The sequence below is a fragment of the Leucoraja erinacea genome, chromosome 13, assembly GCF_028641065.1.
Source record: "Leucoraja erinacea ecotype New England chromosome 13, Leri_hhj_1, whole genome shotgun sequence".
Classification (NCBI taxonomy): Eukaryota; Metazoa; Chordata; class Chondrichthyes; order Rajiformes; family Rajidae; genus Leucoraja; species Leucoraja erinaceus.
This window is the reverse complement of record NC_073389.1, coordinates 53,147,942-53,164,760: the sequence shown is the minus strand read 5'-3', so window position 1 is coordinate 53,164,760 and position 16,819 is coordinate 53,147,942. Positions and strand designations below refer to the sequence as shown.

General features: G+C 48.0%; 1 protein-coding gene across 1 annotated transcript in view; it reads right to left on the bottom strand.

Annotated features, from left to right (window-relative positions):
* tmprss15 (transmembrane serine protease 15) overlaps nucleotides 1–16,608 on the bottom strand; it is a 53,289-nt gene extending 36,681 nt beyond the window's left edge. Inside the window, exons 1-8 of the mRNA XM_055644224.1 lie at nucleotides 15,237–16,608; nucleotides 13,235–13,354; nucleotides 10,326–10,434; nucleotides 8,662–8,894; nucleotides 6,036–6,176; nucleotides 3,833–3,982; nucleotides 2,248–2,353; nucleotides 1,163–1,310 (exon numbers count right to left, since the gene is read on the bottom strand). Of these exons, the coding sequence (XP_055500199.1) occupies nucleotides 1,163–1,310; nucleotides 2,248–2,353; nucleotides 3,833–3,982; nucleotides 6,036–6,176; nucleotides 8,662–8,894; nucleotides 10,326–10,434; nucleotides 13,235–13,354; nucleotides 15,237–15,417 (1,188 nt within the window). The 5' untranslated portion in view covers nucleotides 15,418–16,608. The remainder of the gene's footprint in view (nucleotides 1–1,162; nucleotides 1,311–2,247; nucleotides 2,354–3,832; nucleotides 3,983–6,035; nucleotides 6,177–8,661; nucleotides 8,895–10,325; nucleotides 10,435–13,234; nucleotides 13,355–15,236) is intronic.
* Between the last annotated feature and the right edge of the window lie 211 nt (nucleotides 16,609–16,819).

Below are 16,819 nucleotides of genomic sequence, written 5' to 3'. Positions count from 1 at the left end.
TCAAAGCTTTCCAATGGGGTGGTAGATTGCAACCTTCACCTGGTCCACCCTTTTTTTCGACGAATGCAATCAACCTGGCGTGCACAAACAGAAGATCAAACAGAACAAGTTGTCTTGCAACTTTAGGCTGAGTACGCCATACGCAAGAAGAAGAAGCTTTCCAGTGAGGTCGATGGGTGGTCATAAGGTCATAAGGAATAGGAGCAGAATTCAGCCCATCAAGTCTACTCCGCCATTCAATAATGGCTGATCTATCTCTCCCTCCTAACCCCATTCTCCTGCCTTCTCCCCATAACCCCTGACATCCGTACCAATCAAGAAATTGGAGGTCTGGACTACACTCCAGCTGATGATAGGATGGTTCAGTTGCCTGATAACAGCTGGTAAGACACTGTCCCTGAATCTGGAGGTGTGCGTTTTCACACTTCTGTTCCTCTTGCCCGATGGGAGAGGGGATAAGAGGGAGTGGCCGGAGAAATTTAGAAATGGCTCTCATGCTTCCTGCAATACAACATGAACTTCCTCAGAAGTTTTGGGGAGACTTAAATACTCAAACAAACATCTACAGGTGTGTGGCAGAGTGGTCACATCACGGCCTCTTACAGTAACTCGATTGGTCCAGGAAAGACGAAGGTTGCAGAGGGTGGTGGACCATTGTTCGGTCCATCACAGGTGGTCACGGTGGCGCAGCGGTAGAGTTGCTGCCTTACAGCGAATGCAGCGCCGGAGACCCGGGTTCGATCCCGACTATGCGTGCTGTCTGTACGGTGTCTGTACATTCTCCCCGTGACCTGCGTAGGTTTTCTGCAAGATCTTCGGTTTCCTCCCGCACTCCAAAGACGTACGGGTTTGCAGATTAACTGGCTTGGTAAATGTAAAAATTGTCCCTAGTGAGTGTAGGATAGTGTTAATGTGCGGGGATCGCTGGTCGACCCGGACCTGGTGGGCCGAAGGGCCTGTTTCCGGGCTGTATCTCTAAACTAAACTAAACTAAAATAAAGGTATTGACTATCCTACCATCGAAGGGATGTACAGGAGGCACTGCCACAAGAAGGCAGCCGATATCAAAGACTGTTTACCAACGGGAGGTTATTGAGCGTCAAACTCAGGTGAAGGGGAGCAGGGCAGAGAACCTCGCGTTACACCCCCGGCAGAGACTGACCCTGACTGCTGATGTTTCGTTCACCGTGAACTGTCCGTAGTTCCACTGATCGCCGTAATCGCCTTCCTTCGCGAACATTATCTCCCGCATTTGGTCGCTGACGATGGAAACATTCAAGTGGGAAAAGCTGATTCCGTGCATGTGGTACCTGCGGAGGGTGGAGGAGGGGGGGAGGGGGAGAGGCATCAGGAAACGGTGTGCTGAGCAAATAGATATGAATAATGTTACGTTTCGTTGGCCTAGTAGCCACATACAAGGAATTTGCCTTGGTGCTCCGCCCGCAAGTGACAACATGACATACAGTGACAGTTAGGAATGACACATAAAACATTAAACATTATTAATAAAACATTATTGATTAAACATGTGAATTAAATAAAATACCAAAGCAAAAGGAGGCTACAGACTTTTGGTTATTGAGTCGAGCTACTACTCATGGAAAAAAAATCTGTTTTATGTCTGGCTGTTACCGTCCGGAGTCGCCTTCCAGAGGGAAGTGATTACAGCCACCCTCCAATCTGCACGCCATCCAAAGAAATATCATTGACTCAGTCAACTTTGGACAGGAGTTGGCTCGACCTAGACACATTCATTGAGGGAGTGCAGCATAGGTTCACCAAGTTAATTCCCGGGATGGCGGGACTGTGATATGCTGAGAGAATGGAGCAGCTGTACACTCTGGAGTTTAGAAGGATGATAGGGGATCTTATTGAAACATATAAGATTATTAAGGGATTGAACACACTAGAGGCAGGAAACATGTTCCTGATGTTGGGGGAGTCCAGAACCAGGGGCCATAGTTTAAGAATAAGGGGTAAGCCATGCAGAACAGAGACGAGGAAACACTTTTTCACATGGAGAGTTGTGAGTCTGTGGAATACTCTGCCTCAGAGGGTGGTGGAGGCCTGTTCTATGGATACTTTCAAGCGAGAGCTAGATAGGGCTCTTAAAAATACAATCCATATGGGTCTTCAATTCCCCATTGCTTTCTCAAGATCTTCACTCTGTCACCATCTGAAGATTAAAGAGTTCAGACCTTCTCTGCATCTCCCGATTAAGGTGTATGTATGAGACACTTTACCCACCAGAAGCTGATACAGGAAGGCTTGGATGCCGCGGACAATTCAAGGCTGACGAGACGGACCTTAATGATCATATTGGACATCTTCATAGGCGTCACAATGTAATACCCTGAAACCAAAGAGTTGTCATCAAGGAAAGACACAAAACGCTGGAGCAACTCAGCGGGTCAGGCAGCATCTCTGCAGAAAATGGAATGGGTGACGTTGTGGGTCGAGACCCTTCTTCAGGCTGAGAGTCAGGGGAGAGGGAAACTGGAGGTATGAGAAGGTACAGAACAAATCAGAGCCGGCACCGATGACCAGGGAAAGGTGGAGCCCACAATGGTCCATTGTTGGCTGTGGAGAAGAACCAGGGGTCTTAAGGGCCTGTCCCACTTGGCAATTTTTTCGGCGACTGCCGGCATCATTGACTGACGTGTCAGGTCACCGAAAAATTTGCGGCTTGCCGCGGCGGTGACGTGATGATGTACGACGTGCGATGTTTTTTCAAGTGTCGCGTCATTTTCTTGTCGCCGCTGGATTTTGAAATGTTCAAAATCTTTTGGCGACACCGATATGACGCCGGCAGTCGCCAAAAAAAATCGCCAAGTAGGACAGGCGCCCTCTTCTGGCTATGGAAGGGTGAGACCCTTCTTCAGACTGCAGTTTAGTTTGGAGACACAACGCGGAAACAGGCCCTTCGGCCCACCGAGTCCGCACCGACCAGCGATCCCCGCACATTATCACAAGGCTACACACACTAGGGACAATTCACACTTTTACCAAGTATGCAAACCCTAACCAATTAACCTATGAAACCTGCACGTCTTTGGAGTGTGGGAGGAAACTGGAGTACCACGTGAAAGCCCACGTGGTCATGGGGAGAACATACAAACTCCGTACAGACAGCACTCTCAGTCGAGATGGAACCCGGGTCTCTAGTGTTGCAACTCTACCACTGCACCACCGTGCTGCCTATATCCCCATTTTATGTCTATCTACGGTTTAAACCAGCATCTGCAGTTCCTTCAGACACAAGGAATCGAAAGATACTAGACCCAGTGGGTGATACTAGACCCTGTCACATGCGATGCCTGGTCCCCCAACGCAATATTCCACCACTCACCCATAGCCCCCAATTATGCAGGGGCGGCTCATTTCCCCTTATTCACACTCCCTCATTTTAAACTTAAAAAAAAATGCAATTGCACTTGCTAGGGCTGCCAGGACTCAGTGTCCTGGGATTGCAACATTGTGGCAGTAAGAGCTACAATCCCATTGTGATGTCATAGCTGTAACTGCAGATGGAAGAAATTGTTCTCAGAGTGGGGTTTTGTAAAGTTAAAAATGTGAATAACTTGTAAAATATAACATCAATCTGAATGAAACTTGATACACCACAGGACAATTGTGAGTAAGCCCTATCATGTACAGGTTTGGTGTAGCTCTGGGATCACATAGGCAGACAGGCACACATACACGCAGAGAAACAAACAAGATGAGATTTTTAGTAATATATAGATGGAGCATGAAGCAAGGACCATGGGCTGACTGCTGTAACAATGTGGTATGTACAATGTGATTGCCCGGATTAGTTTGATCATCATACCTGATCGATTTCCATATGTGTGGTCATCGTTTGGTCCAGTGAATGGAGGATAGGACGGCCCATTCATCCTCTGCCAGTCAGCCACATTCATAGGATCTTGTCTCCAGTGGCAATATCCATCTTGGAAGTTGCAATTTATTTTCTCCTCATCTGCGGAGAAAGATCACACCAGAGTTTCAAATGCACCGTGGCTCTTTGAACATGGATTTAGTATGAATATGGGTTTCTCTAACGTCAAGTAACCCCTGCATTCCCTCTCTCTCCACCCCTCCCCCACTCTAGTCTCAATAGACAGTAGGTGCAGGAGGAGTAGGCCATTTGGCCCTTCGAGCCAGCACCGCCAATCAATGTGACCATGGCTGATCATCCCCAATCAGTACTCCGTTCCTGCCTTCTCCCCATATCCCCTGACTCCGCTATCTTTAAGAGCCCTGTCTAGCTCTCCCTTGAAAGTATCCAGAGAACCGGCCTCCACCGCCCTCTGAGGCAGAGAATTCCACAGACTCACAACTCTGTGAGAAAAAAATGTTTCCTCATCTCTGTTCTAAATGGCTTACCCCTTATTCTTAAACTGTGGCCCCAGGTTCTGGACTCCCCCAACAGCTTTTCGTTCCCACTTAGCGAACAGCTGACAAGATTCCTTTAGAATCGTTACTTTTCTGCATATCTTTCATTCATTTGTTCTATATCTCTCTACATCCCCGTCTATATCTCTCGTTTCCTTCCCCCACCCCCCCTGACTCGGTCTGAAGGAGAGTCTCAATCTGAAATGTCACCCAGTCCTTCTCTCCTGAGATGCTGCTTGACCCGCTGAGCTACCCCTGCATTTTGTGTCTATCTTCAATGCAAACCAGCATCCTAAAGAGTCATAACACACAGTTCCTTCCTAGTGGAGTCATACAGCATGGAAACAGGCCGTTCAGCCCATCGCTTGCCCACATTGACCAACATGTCCCATCTACGCTAGTCCCACCTGCCTGCGTCTGGCCCGTATCCCTCAAGTTTACTTTAGAGATACAGCACGGAAACAGACCCAACGTGTCAGCTCCCACCAGCCATCCCCGCACACGAACACTGCCCCACTCACACCGGGGACAATTTACATTTATACCGAGCCAATTAGCCTAGAAACCTGGACGTCTTTGGAGTGTGGGGGGAAACCGGTGATCCCGGAGAAAACCCACGCGGGCCACGGGGAGAGAACGTGCAAACTCCGTACAGACAGCACTCGTGGTCGGGATCGAACACGGGATCTCTGGCGCTGCGAGGCAGAAACGCTTCCGCTGCACCATCGTGCCGCCACCTAGTTCTACGGTGTCCCACTTTCTCATCCACTCCCTACACACTAAGGGGAATTTACAGTGGCCAATTAAACTATGTATCCGCCCATCGTTTGGGAATGGGGGAAGAAACTGGAGCACTTGGAGGAAACCCATGCGTTTGCAACCCCCCTCATCTGGGGGGTTGCAAACATGCCCCAACTACACTAGTCCCACCTGCTTGAATTTGGCCCATATCTCCCTTATCCTATCCATGTACCCGTCTGAATTTTTTCTTTCAACATCTCCCCCCACAAACATTGCATCATAAGGTCATAAGTGATAGGAGCAGAATTAGGTCATTCGGCCCATCAAGTCTACTCCTCCATTCAATCATGGCTGATCTATCTCTCCTTCTCAACCCCATTCTAATCTCTTCTCCCCATAACCCCTACACAGGTACTAATCAAGGATCTATCTCTCTCTGCCTTAAAAAACACCCATTCACTTGGCCCCCACAGCCTTCTGTGACAATTAATTCCACAGATTCACCACCCTCTGACTAAAGGAATTCCTCCCCGTCTCCTTCCTGAAGGAATGTCCTTCAATTCTAAGGCTATGACCTCTGGTCCTAGACTCTCCCACTAGTGGAAACATCCTCTCCACATCCACTCTGTCCAAGCCTTTCACTATTCTGTAAGTTTCAATGAGGTCCTCCACTCATTTTTTAAGACTCCAGCAGGTACAGGCCCAGTGCCGACAAACGCTGAATGACATGAAAGAGTTGATGACTGCACCACAATACTGCTCGCTTTCATCCAGGGGCATCACCACCTCCCTTCCATGCCCTCTGCCCTTTCACCCAGCTTGGCATCGTGTTCGGCATGGGCATTGCTGACCCTGTGCTGTTGCCGCGCTCTACGCCCAGCGATCGTGATACTTACTGCTGACTGGGCCGGGCGTAAGCGCCGTGAAGCTGGCGTCGAAACCACGATCAGGAGACGGAAAGTTATCCGAACGGAACTCCGCCGTGGCCTGGTCGGAAAAAATCCACACGGATCCGGGATTGGACCCTGAGAGTGAAGCTGAATAAACCATATTGGAGTTAGGATGTTACGCAATAACATTAGCGACGCAGTGGCGCTGGTTTCCAACGGATACGGTGACGGACGCACCACACATCTCTGTCCTCCAGTTCCTGCGGACCTCCGCCGCTGGAAGTCTAGGATTTTGGTGTGTGTGTGTGCTTTATCATCATTCCTTACGATGCTATGTACGACAGTGATCGCAACTTCTACTGAAGTGTGGATGGCCGGCGGCTCGCTAGGAGCTCATCCGCCCTTTGGCAGGACTTGTTTTTGGTCCTGCTGGGAGTCCACAGCCCCCTCCTCGCCTGGCAAACCAGGTGGGCAAGACGGTTTAGTCGCCGAATATCCGACCATGGGGCAGGTAGCACGGGATTACATGGTACCCCTTGCGGGGGGGAACTCCCCCCTGATCTGACCATGAAATGACCCAATAACACCAGCATCAAAACCCTCCAAATATCTCTATAAAGTTCAAAGTCTAAAGATTAGAAGGAAGACTCTGAAAGTTTGGAAGGAAAATTAAATGATGAAAGATGTGTTGACACAAAGCAATATAAGCTATGTCGCAAGGAATAGAGGAACAATGGCTGTGGACAAATGATCATCAGCAGCGAATGTGACCTCCCTTCCATTTTTTTTTTTTGTTTTTGTTTATTTTATTAGAAGTTAATACAGCACAAAACAGTACAGTGGCACCTAATTTTAGGTGCCAACTATGTAATACCGTAATCCATTCTATGTACAACCTCTAGTTTTATGTTATAAGAAGGAAGTAAGCAGGACAAGAAAAAGAAAACAATAGAAAGGGGAAAAAGTGGAAAAATAGATGGTAGAGAGTAGAAAAACGTGAAGTGTGTATATAAAAAATAAAAAAAAGGAAGAGAGAAAGTGGAAAGTAGAAATAGAAGAGAAGGCCCCTTTAAAGAGAATTTTTCAAATCTGTATTCGGAGATGTAGATCTATCCGCGTCATGAACTGAAATCAGCAATCCTTACGGTACCGGTGCGTCACATGATTCCAAAAAGTCGATGAAAGGAGACCAACTCCTTAAGAATTGGTCATATTTATCTATTAGTCGGAGTCTCATTTCTTCAAGGCGTGCTATGTCCATCATATTCCTAATCCACATTTTAACAGTTGGTGTGGTTGTATTTTTCCAAAATTTAAGTATCAATTTCTTTCCAACTATTAACCCATAATTTAAAAAAACATTTTGATCTTTATTTAAATTGGTATCTTCTCCTATTATTCCAAATATAATCCATTCCGTTTTGGGTTCTATTCTTGACTTGAAAATCTTTGTAAATATATCAAATATATCACTCCAAAATTTATTCAACTTTGTACATCCTACAAATGAGTGTGTTATATTAGCGTTTTGAAACAAACATTTATCGCATCTGGGAGAGACGTTTGGATAAAATTTATTCAACCTCGTTTTTGAATAATATAGTCTATGTAATAATTTGAATTGAATTAAATTATGTCTTGCATTAATAGAACAGTTATGTGTATTCATCAAATACTTTTCCCATCTATCCTTCGAGATCTTTATCATTAGCTCTCCTCAGTGTCCACCCAGGCCCTGCAAACCAACCTCCCTTCCATTGACTCCATCTACACCTCGCGCTGCCTCGGCAAGGCCAGCAGCATCATCAAGGATCAGTCGCACCCTGGCCACTCCCTCTTCTCCCCTCTCCCATCAGGCACGAGGAACAGAAGTGTGAAAACGCAGACCTCCAGATTCAGGGACAGTTTCTTCCCGGCTGTTATCAGGCAACTGAACCATCCTACCACAACCAGAGAACAGTTCTGAGCTAATATCTATCTCATTCGGGAGCTCGGACTATCTTTGATCGGGCTTTGCTGGCTTTACCTCGCACTAAACGCTATTCATGTTATTCCCTTTATCCTCTCTCTGTACAGTGCGAATGGCTTGATTGTAATAGAAACATAGAAAATAGGTGTTGTGGTCTCCAAATTTGAGGAAGGAAATTCTTGCCATTGAGGGAGTGCAGCGTAGGTTCATGAGGTTAATTCCCGGGATGGCGGGACTGTCATATGCTGAGAGAATGGAGCGGCTGGGCTTGTACACTCTGGAATTTAGAAGGATAAGAGGATTATTAAGGGTTTGGACACGCTAGAGGCAGGAAACATGTTCCCAATGTTGGGGGAGTCCAGAACCAGGGTTAACAGTTTAAGAATAAGGGGTAAGCCATTTAGAATGGAGACGAGGAAACACTTCTTCACACAGAGAGTTGTGAGTCTGTGGAATTCTCTGCCTCAGAGGGCGGTGGAGACCGGTTCCCTGGATACTTTCAAGAGAGAGCTAGATAGGGCTCTTAAAGATAGCGGAGTCAGGGGATATGGGGAGAAGGCAGGAACGGCGTACTGATTGTGGATGATCAGCCATGATCACAGTGAATGGCGGTGCTGGCTCGAAGGGCCGAATGGCCTACTCCTGCATCTATTGTCTATTGGCTATCATCTATAGTCATCCTCGTTAATTTCCTCTGCACTCTTTCCAACTTTCGAAACTTGAACACCACAACAGCATAGGAGAAAAATAAGTTTACAATCTTTAAAAAAGTAGTTCGTTTCTCACCAACTAATTCTTTCTGGGAGCCGGTGCCTTGGTAGAAGTTAAGGGTATCGTTCCCTTTAGTTGTTTGGAAGTCAGCGAAATTCACCTTTATGTAAAGGCCTGGTTCAACTCTACAAGTAAGCACAAGTGGAAACACACACACACATTCACGTAAATAATATTTTATCAGCTGTATACGTTTCCCATCTGAACAATAGCTTGCAAGTCCTTTAATCCCCATCCCCATTCCTAGAATCATAGTCATGCATTGTCTTTCCGCTGACTGGTTAGCAAGCAACAAATGTTTTTCACTGTACCTCGGTACATGTGACAATAAATTAAACTAAACGTCACTGTGGCACAGTGGCAGAGTTTCTGCCTTACAGCGAATGCAGCGCCGGAGACCCGGGTTCGATCCCGACTACGGGTGCGGTCCGTACGCAGTTTGTACGTTCTCCCCGTGACCCGAGTGGGTTTTCTCTGAGATCTTCGGTTTCCTCCCACACTCCAAAGACGTACAGGTATGTAGGTTAATTGGCTTGGTAGATGGAAAATTTGCCCCTAGTGTGTACAGGGTAGTGTTGGTGTGTGGGGATCGCTGGTCGGCGCGGACCCGGTGGGCCGAAAGGGCCTGTTTCCGCGCTGTATCTCTAAAACTAAAACTACACCTACAGCCGCTTGTCCCCTTGAGACAATCCAGCTTTTGGTGTCTATCTTCAGTTTAAACCAGCATCTGCAGTTCCCCTACACAGGAACAGGCCTTTCAACCGACAATGTGTTCGGCACGGACTAGAAGGGTCGAGATGGCCTGTTTCCGTGCTGTAATTGTTATATGGTTATATGGTTATGTCTGTGCCGGACAGGATGCCAGACTGAAGAAGGTGTTCCATCCCGGAACGTCACCCATCCATTTTCTCCTGAGATGCTGCCTGACCCGCTGAGTGACTCCAGCACTTTGTGTCTATCTGCGGTATAATCCAGCATCTGCAGTTCCTTCCCACACATACCAGTGAGTCATCTACATCCAATCCAATTTGAGTGTTCTTGGGTATCAACCAAGGATTCATGGGCAAAAGGCCATAACTGATAGGAGAAGAATTAGGCAATTCGGCCCATCGAGTCTACTCCGCCATTCAATCATGGATGATCTATCTCTCCCTCCTAACCCGATTCCTTAAAAATATCCAAATATCACATTGAATGGCGGTGCTGGCTCGAAGGGCCGAATGGCCTACTACTATTGTCTATTGTCTAATTGTCCCTAGTGTGTGCAGGATATTGTTAAACGATTGACCTCAGACAATAGGTGCAGGAGTAGACCATTCGGCCCTTCGAGCCAGCACCGCCATTCAAAGTGATCATGGCTGATCATCCACAATCAGTACCCCGTTCCTGCCTTCTCCCCATATCCCCTGATTCTGCTATCTTTAAGAGCCCTATCTAGCTCTCTCTTGAACGTATATCCAGAGAACAGGCTGGTCGGCGTGGACTCGACGGGCCGAAGGGCCTGTTTCCGCGCTGTATCTCCAAACTAAACTGAACTACAAAAAGTCAACACTCACCTTATGATCCATTTACAGAAGGTGCTCTGGTCGTACGGCCTGGGGAAATTAAGCGAATGGAATGAACCAAAGTTGCCCGTCAGCAGAAATTGCCCATCGCAGGGTGTAGCTGTGGGAATATATGGAGCTTAAATTAGGTTACCACTATTGCAATGTATATGCAACAACCTGTACGTCCACTTGCAATGGGGACAGCATTACCCTGCACACTAGGGATAATGTACAATTTTATTTTGAAGTCAATTAACCTGCAAACCTACAGGTCAAGTCAAGAGAGTTTGATTGTCATGTGTCCCAGAAAGGACAATGAAATGCTGAAAGGCCTGTTCCTGTGTTGTACTGTAGTTATAACCAGTGGCGGACTAGCCAGGGTGTCAGCTTGCCTGGTGGCAACTGGGCCCCTGATGAAGTGAGCCCCCTTTGTCTACTGGCAACCAATATTTTTAGACCCAGTCCGCCACTGGTTATAACCATATAACCATATAACAATACAGGTGCACAACCTTTTATCCGGTGTTCCGGAAACCGAAAAACTCCGAAAACCGGCCATTTTTTCCAGATGTCGTCTGCGCACCAAAGCTCGCGTTTGGCGCCAAACTTGACCCGAAACGACCCACGGTCAACCCAGGTCTGTACTACTGTAGCGGCTGCCTCCTCCCCGGAGACCGGGAGACGCTTAAACATCTGTAAATCATTGCTTAAATGTTAGTCAGTTAGTTTGGAGGGCTTTTATGTGAAGGGGGGGTGAAGGGGTAAACTTTAATTCTTAGTCCCCTACCTGGTCGGAGAGGCGGGGAGCGGTCAATGCCTTACCGGGTCGCCGTGCAGTAAGCTCCGCAGCGCTGTGGCCGGTGGGGCTGCGGGCGGCGCCGGTTGTAGCTCCGACCCCGGCAACTCTACCCCTGGCTGCGAGGCGCTCCAAATCCAGCGCGGCCCGCGGCCGGACGCCCCAGCTCCGCGAATGTCGGGAGTCGGCAGCGTCGCAGCGCTGGGATACCAGCGGGGAGCGGGCAATGCCTTACCGGGTCGCCGTGCGGCAAGCTCCGGAGCGCTGTGGCCGCCGACTCCCAACGTTCGCGGAGCGTCGCTGGATTTGGAGCCGCGCAGCCAGGGGTAGAGTTGCCGGGGTCGGAGCTCTAACCGGCGCCGCCCGCGGCCGGAGGGAGCCCCCAGCTCCGCGATGTTGGGAGTCGCCGACCAGGTAGGGGACTAAGAATTAAAGTTTCCCCCTTCACCCCTACTCCACCACCACCACATAAAATCCCTCCAAACTAACTGATTAACATTTATGCAATGATTCTCCCGGTCTCCGGGGAGGAGGCAGCTGCTCCAGACTTTTCAAGCCGCCCGCGCTACCTACCTAATCTACGCTAAAAATCTTCCATTCGGAAATCCGAAAATGTCCGAAATCCGACAAGTGTCTGGTCCCAAGGCTTTCGGATAAAAGGTTGTGCACCTGTATAACCATATAACAATTACAGCACGGAAACAGGCCATCTCGGCCCTTCTAGTCCGTGCCGAACACTTATTCTCCCCTAGTCCCATCTACCTGCACTCAGACCATAACCCTCTATTCCTTTCCCGTCCATATACCTATCCAATTTATTTTATTTAAATGATAAAATCGAACCTGCCTCCACCACTTCCACTGGAAGCTCATTCCACACAGAAGAACTTTCTCTGAGTAAAGAAGTTCCCCCTCATGTTACCCCTAAACTTCTGTCCCTTAATTCTCAAATCATGTCCTCTTGTTTGAATCTTCCCTACTCTCAATGGGAAAAGCTTATCCACGTCAACTCTGTATATCCCACTCATCATTTTAAAGACCTCTATCAAGTCCCTCCTTAACCTTCTGCGTTCCAAAGAATAAAGACCTAACTTGTTCAACCTTTTTCTGTAACTTAGGTGCTGAAACCCAGGCAACATTTTAGTAAATCTCCTCTGTACTCTCTCTATTTAGTTGACGTCTTTCCTATAATTTGGCGACCAAAATTGTACACTATACTCCAGAATTGGCCTCACCAATGCCTTGTACAATTTTAACATTACATCCCAACTTCTGTACTCATACATTCTATGTTCAGAGGTAGTTTGGGGTTTTCCAGCTGCTCTCTTTCTATTGTGGTCCACGAGGAAACTGACTTGTCTTCATAACACGAGGAGTTGAGTATAGGAGCAAAGAGGTCCTTCTGCAGTTATACAGGGCTCTAATGAGACCACACCTGGAGTATTTTGTTCAGTAGACAAAAGTGCTGGAGAAACTCAGCGGGTGCAGCAGCATTTATGGAGTGAAGGAAATAGTCAACATTTCGGGCCGAAACCCTTCTTTTTGGTTCCCTAATTTGAGGAAGGACATTCTTGCTCTTGAGGGGATGCAGCATAGGTTTACAAGGTTAATTCCCGGGATGGCGGGACTGTCATATGCTGAGGGAATGGAGCGGCTGGATTTGTACACTATGGAGTTTAGAAGGATGAGAGGGGATCTTATTGAAACATATAAGATTATTAAGGGTTTGGACACGCTAGCGGCAGGAAACATGGTCCCGGTGTCGGGGAAGTCCAGAACCTGGGGGCACACACAGTTTAAGAATAAGGGGTAAGCCATTTAGAATGGAGATGAGGAAACACATTTTCTCACAGAGAGTTGTGAGTCTGTGGAATTCTCTGCCTCAGAAGGCGGTGGAGGCAGGTTCTCTGGATACTTTCAAGAGAGAGCTAGATAGGGCTCTTAAAGATAGCAGAGTCAGGAGATATGGGGAGAAGGCAGGAACGGGGTACTGATTGTGGATGATCAGCCATGATCACATTGAGTGGCGGCGCTGGCTCGAAGGTGCTGCATCTATTGTCTATTGTCTATTGCATCTCTGGAGAGAGGAATGGGTGACGTCTCGGGTTGAGACCCTTCTTACCACAATACTGCTCGCTCTCATCCAGGGCATCAGGGCAATCAGTTTCTCCATTGCAGAATAAGTTCATATCCACACAGGTCCTCATATCGCCGCACAACCTGGTTCCGTTGAGACATTGTTCTTTGGCAGAAAGGAGAGAAAACAGAGAGAGAGGCTGAGTCGCAGGTGAAGTCAAGTCCTGCCTGGACTCCCTGCCCCAACCCCTTTTGGTTTCTCCCCTTCTTCCCTGGACTTTGTCAAGTGTTGGAGACAGTTCCATGGCCACCACTTGCCCATGGGCTACAGTTTAGTTTAGTTTAGAGATACAGCGTGGAAACAGGCCCTTCGACCCACCAAGTCTGCACTGACCAGAAAACCCACGCAGGTCACGGGGAGAAGGCACCAGCCAGGCACCCGTGGTCGGGATCAAACACCCGTCTCCGGCGCCTGCGAGCGCTGGAAGGCGGCAACTCTACCGCTGCGCCACCGTGACTGCCCAACGCCGCGCTAACTTCAGCTACAAATCACTTCCTCCATCCTTACATCCAAGTGATAGGAGCAGAATTTGGCCATTCATCCCATCAAGTCTATTCTATCATGGCTGATCTAACTTTCCCTCTCCACCCCATTCTCCTGCCTTCTCCACATAACCCCCTACACCATTACTAATCAAGAATATGTCAATCTATGATTGGGGATGATCAGCCATGATCACATTGAATGGCGGTGCTGGGCTCGAAGGGCCAAATGGCCTACTCCTGCACCTGTTGCCTATTGCCTATTGTCTATTGTCTAATCTGTGCCTTGAAAACATTGAAATATGAGGTGCTGATCCTCCAACCTATATTTTGCTTGGGCAGCTTACAACCCAGTGGTATGAATATTGATTTCTCTAACTTCTTTTTTTTTTTTTTTTTTTTTATTTTTATTTTTATTAGAAGTACGGTAAATTACAATACTACACAACACATATATCTTAATACATATTTTGTACCGCTTCATTTTTTTTTTGAGCTTTAAGAAAAAGGTAGAAGTAAGGAAAGTAAGGAGAGTGCGCGAGAGTCGTGAAGTGCAAGAGTGTTGGGAAAAGAAAGCCCCTTAGAGAAGAAGTTAGAGAAGGAAGTAAAGTGAGAAAATAGATCCTAGAAAAGAAAGAAAAAGAAAAAAGGAACAATCGCTCTTATTATAACATTAAACTCCGCAGAAAGGGGACTACCAACCAAGTCTGTTTTTGTTGTTTTACCTCCCGTTACCAGGTCCTGATACCACTTATTTATTTATTTGTTTATTTAAATTACTCTAACTTCAAGTAACCCTTGCATTCCCTCTCACACTGACCCCGTCTCCCACCCAAGCCATTGTACCGGGTTCAAGGTCTTCTTGTCGAGTCTCATTGTCTGTAACCCATTTTCACCTAGATCACAGCTAACAATGTCCTGTTTCCTTCATCGTCGTTATGTTTTCGCATATCATTCATTCATTTGTTCTAGATCGCTCGACATCAGGGCAGCCACGGTGGCGCAGCGGTAGAGTCGCTGCCTTACAGCGCCGGAGACCCGGGTTCGATCCCGACTACGGGTGCTGCCTGTACGGAGTTTGCACGTTCTCCCCGTGACCTGCGCGGGTTTTCTCCGAGATCTTCGGTTTCCTCCCACACTCTAAAGACGTTCGGGTTTGTTGGTCAATTGGCTTGGTGTAAATGTGAAAATTGTCCCTAGCGTGTGTAGGATAGTGTTAATGTGCGGGGATCGCTGGTCTGCGCGGACCCGGTGGGCCGAAGGGCCTGTTTCCGTACTGTTAATCCAAACAAGACTAAACTAAAATCACCATCCTTATCTCTCGTTATCCTCTCCCCTGACTCTCAGTCTGAAGAAGGGTCTTGACCCGAAACGTCACCCTTTCCTTCTCTCCGGAGATGCTGCCTGACCCCGCCGAGTTACTCCGGGTTTTTTGTGTCTACCTCCAGCATCTTCCGTTCCTCTCTACCCACTTCCCTTTTTACTCCTAGGTCCGTTCCACTCACCTGAGATCTGGAGACTGCTCGGGTCGATTCGAAAGTTGCCCAGAAGCGACCCCTCGTTCTGTTCGATGGCCGTCACCATCTCGTCCCGTACAGCGGCGTTCGCCACGGCGGCGGTGAAACGCAGCTCGAACAACGCGATGACGCTGCCGTTCCTGCCATTAACGAGGGGTCGTAAAAACATAGAAAATAGGTGCAGGGGTAGGCCATTCAGCCCTTCAAGCCAGCATTTTAATTTCTCTAACTCCAAGTAACCCTTGCATCCCCTCTCACACTGTCCCTCCCCCGCCCAAGTTTACTAGCTTCAAAGCCGTCTTGTCGAGTTTCATTGTCTGTAACTTGTTTTCGCTTTGAGCACAGCTAACAATGGCCTGTTTCTGAACCCCATTCAACTGCCTTCTCCCCATAACCTCTAACACCTGATTAGACAATAGACAATAGGTGCAGGAGTAGGCCATTTGGCCCTTCGAGCCAGCGCCACCATTCAACGTGATCAGGGCTGATCATCCTCAATCAGTACCCCGTTCCTGCCTTCTCCCCATATCCCCCGACTCCGCTATCTGTAAGAGCCCTATCTAGCTCTCTCTTGAAAGTAATCCATTTAGAACTGGCCACCACCGCCCTCTGAAGCAGAGAATTCCACAGACTCACCACTCTCTGTGAGAAAAGGTGTTTCCTCATCTCTGTTCTAAATGGCTTACCCCTTATTCTTAAACTGTGGCCCCTGATTCTGGACTCCCCCAACATCGGGAACATGTTTCCTGCCTCTAACGTGTCCAAACCCTTAATAATCATATGATTCAATAGGATCCTCTCATCCAGCTAAACCAGAGTGTACAAGCCCAGCCGCTCCATTCTCTCAGCATATGACAGTCCTGCCATCCCAGGAATAAACCTTGTAAACCTACGCTGCACTCCCTCAATAGCAAGAATGTCCTTCCTCAAATTAGGGGACCATTGATTGAATTGATTTGGAATAGATGGAGGATGAGGGGTGATCTTGTAGAGGTGTATAATATCATGGATATTTCTCCGTGGATTGTGGTGGAGAAGCTTGTGTGGGCCTGAGATCCTGAGAGCGATGCCGTCAGGACCTAAGCTCCTGGTAGGGCCACCCATGGCGGTAAGGTCGAGGGGGAGGTCTCTGACAAAGAGCAATCCAACCAAGACCTCAATGGTGGAACAGGCGGAGGACGATGGCTGACCTTAGTGGAGCTAACGTCACAACGGCTGGGAAGGCGGATGAAGGCTGCGGCAGAAAAGGGTCTCCGGTCGTCTTGGACTCCATGCCACTGGATCCTGACCCAGATCTGTCAAGGACCGTGGGGTGGCTGTCTGTGCACCAGTATCCCCACATTAAGTCACGCACAGGCGTCCTCCACATAGGGAATAGCACCCTGGAGACACCCATGGTCAGCCACGACTGAAGGGGGTCTAAGAATATCATGAGGGGAACAGAAAATGTAAATGCACAGAGTCTTTTATCCAGAGTAGTAGAATCAAGAACCAGAGGACAGAGGCTTAAGGTGAGGGGGGGAGTTTTTTACACATAGGGTGGTGGGTGTATGGAACGAGCTGCAGGAGGA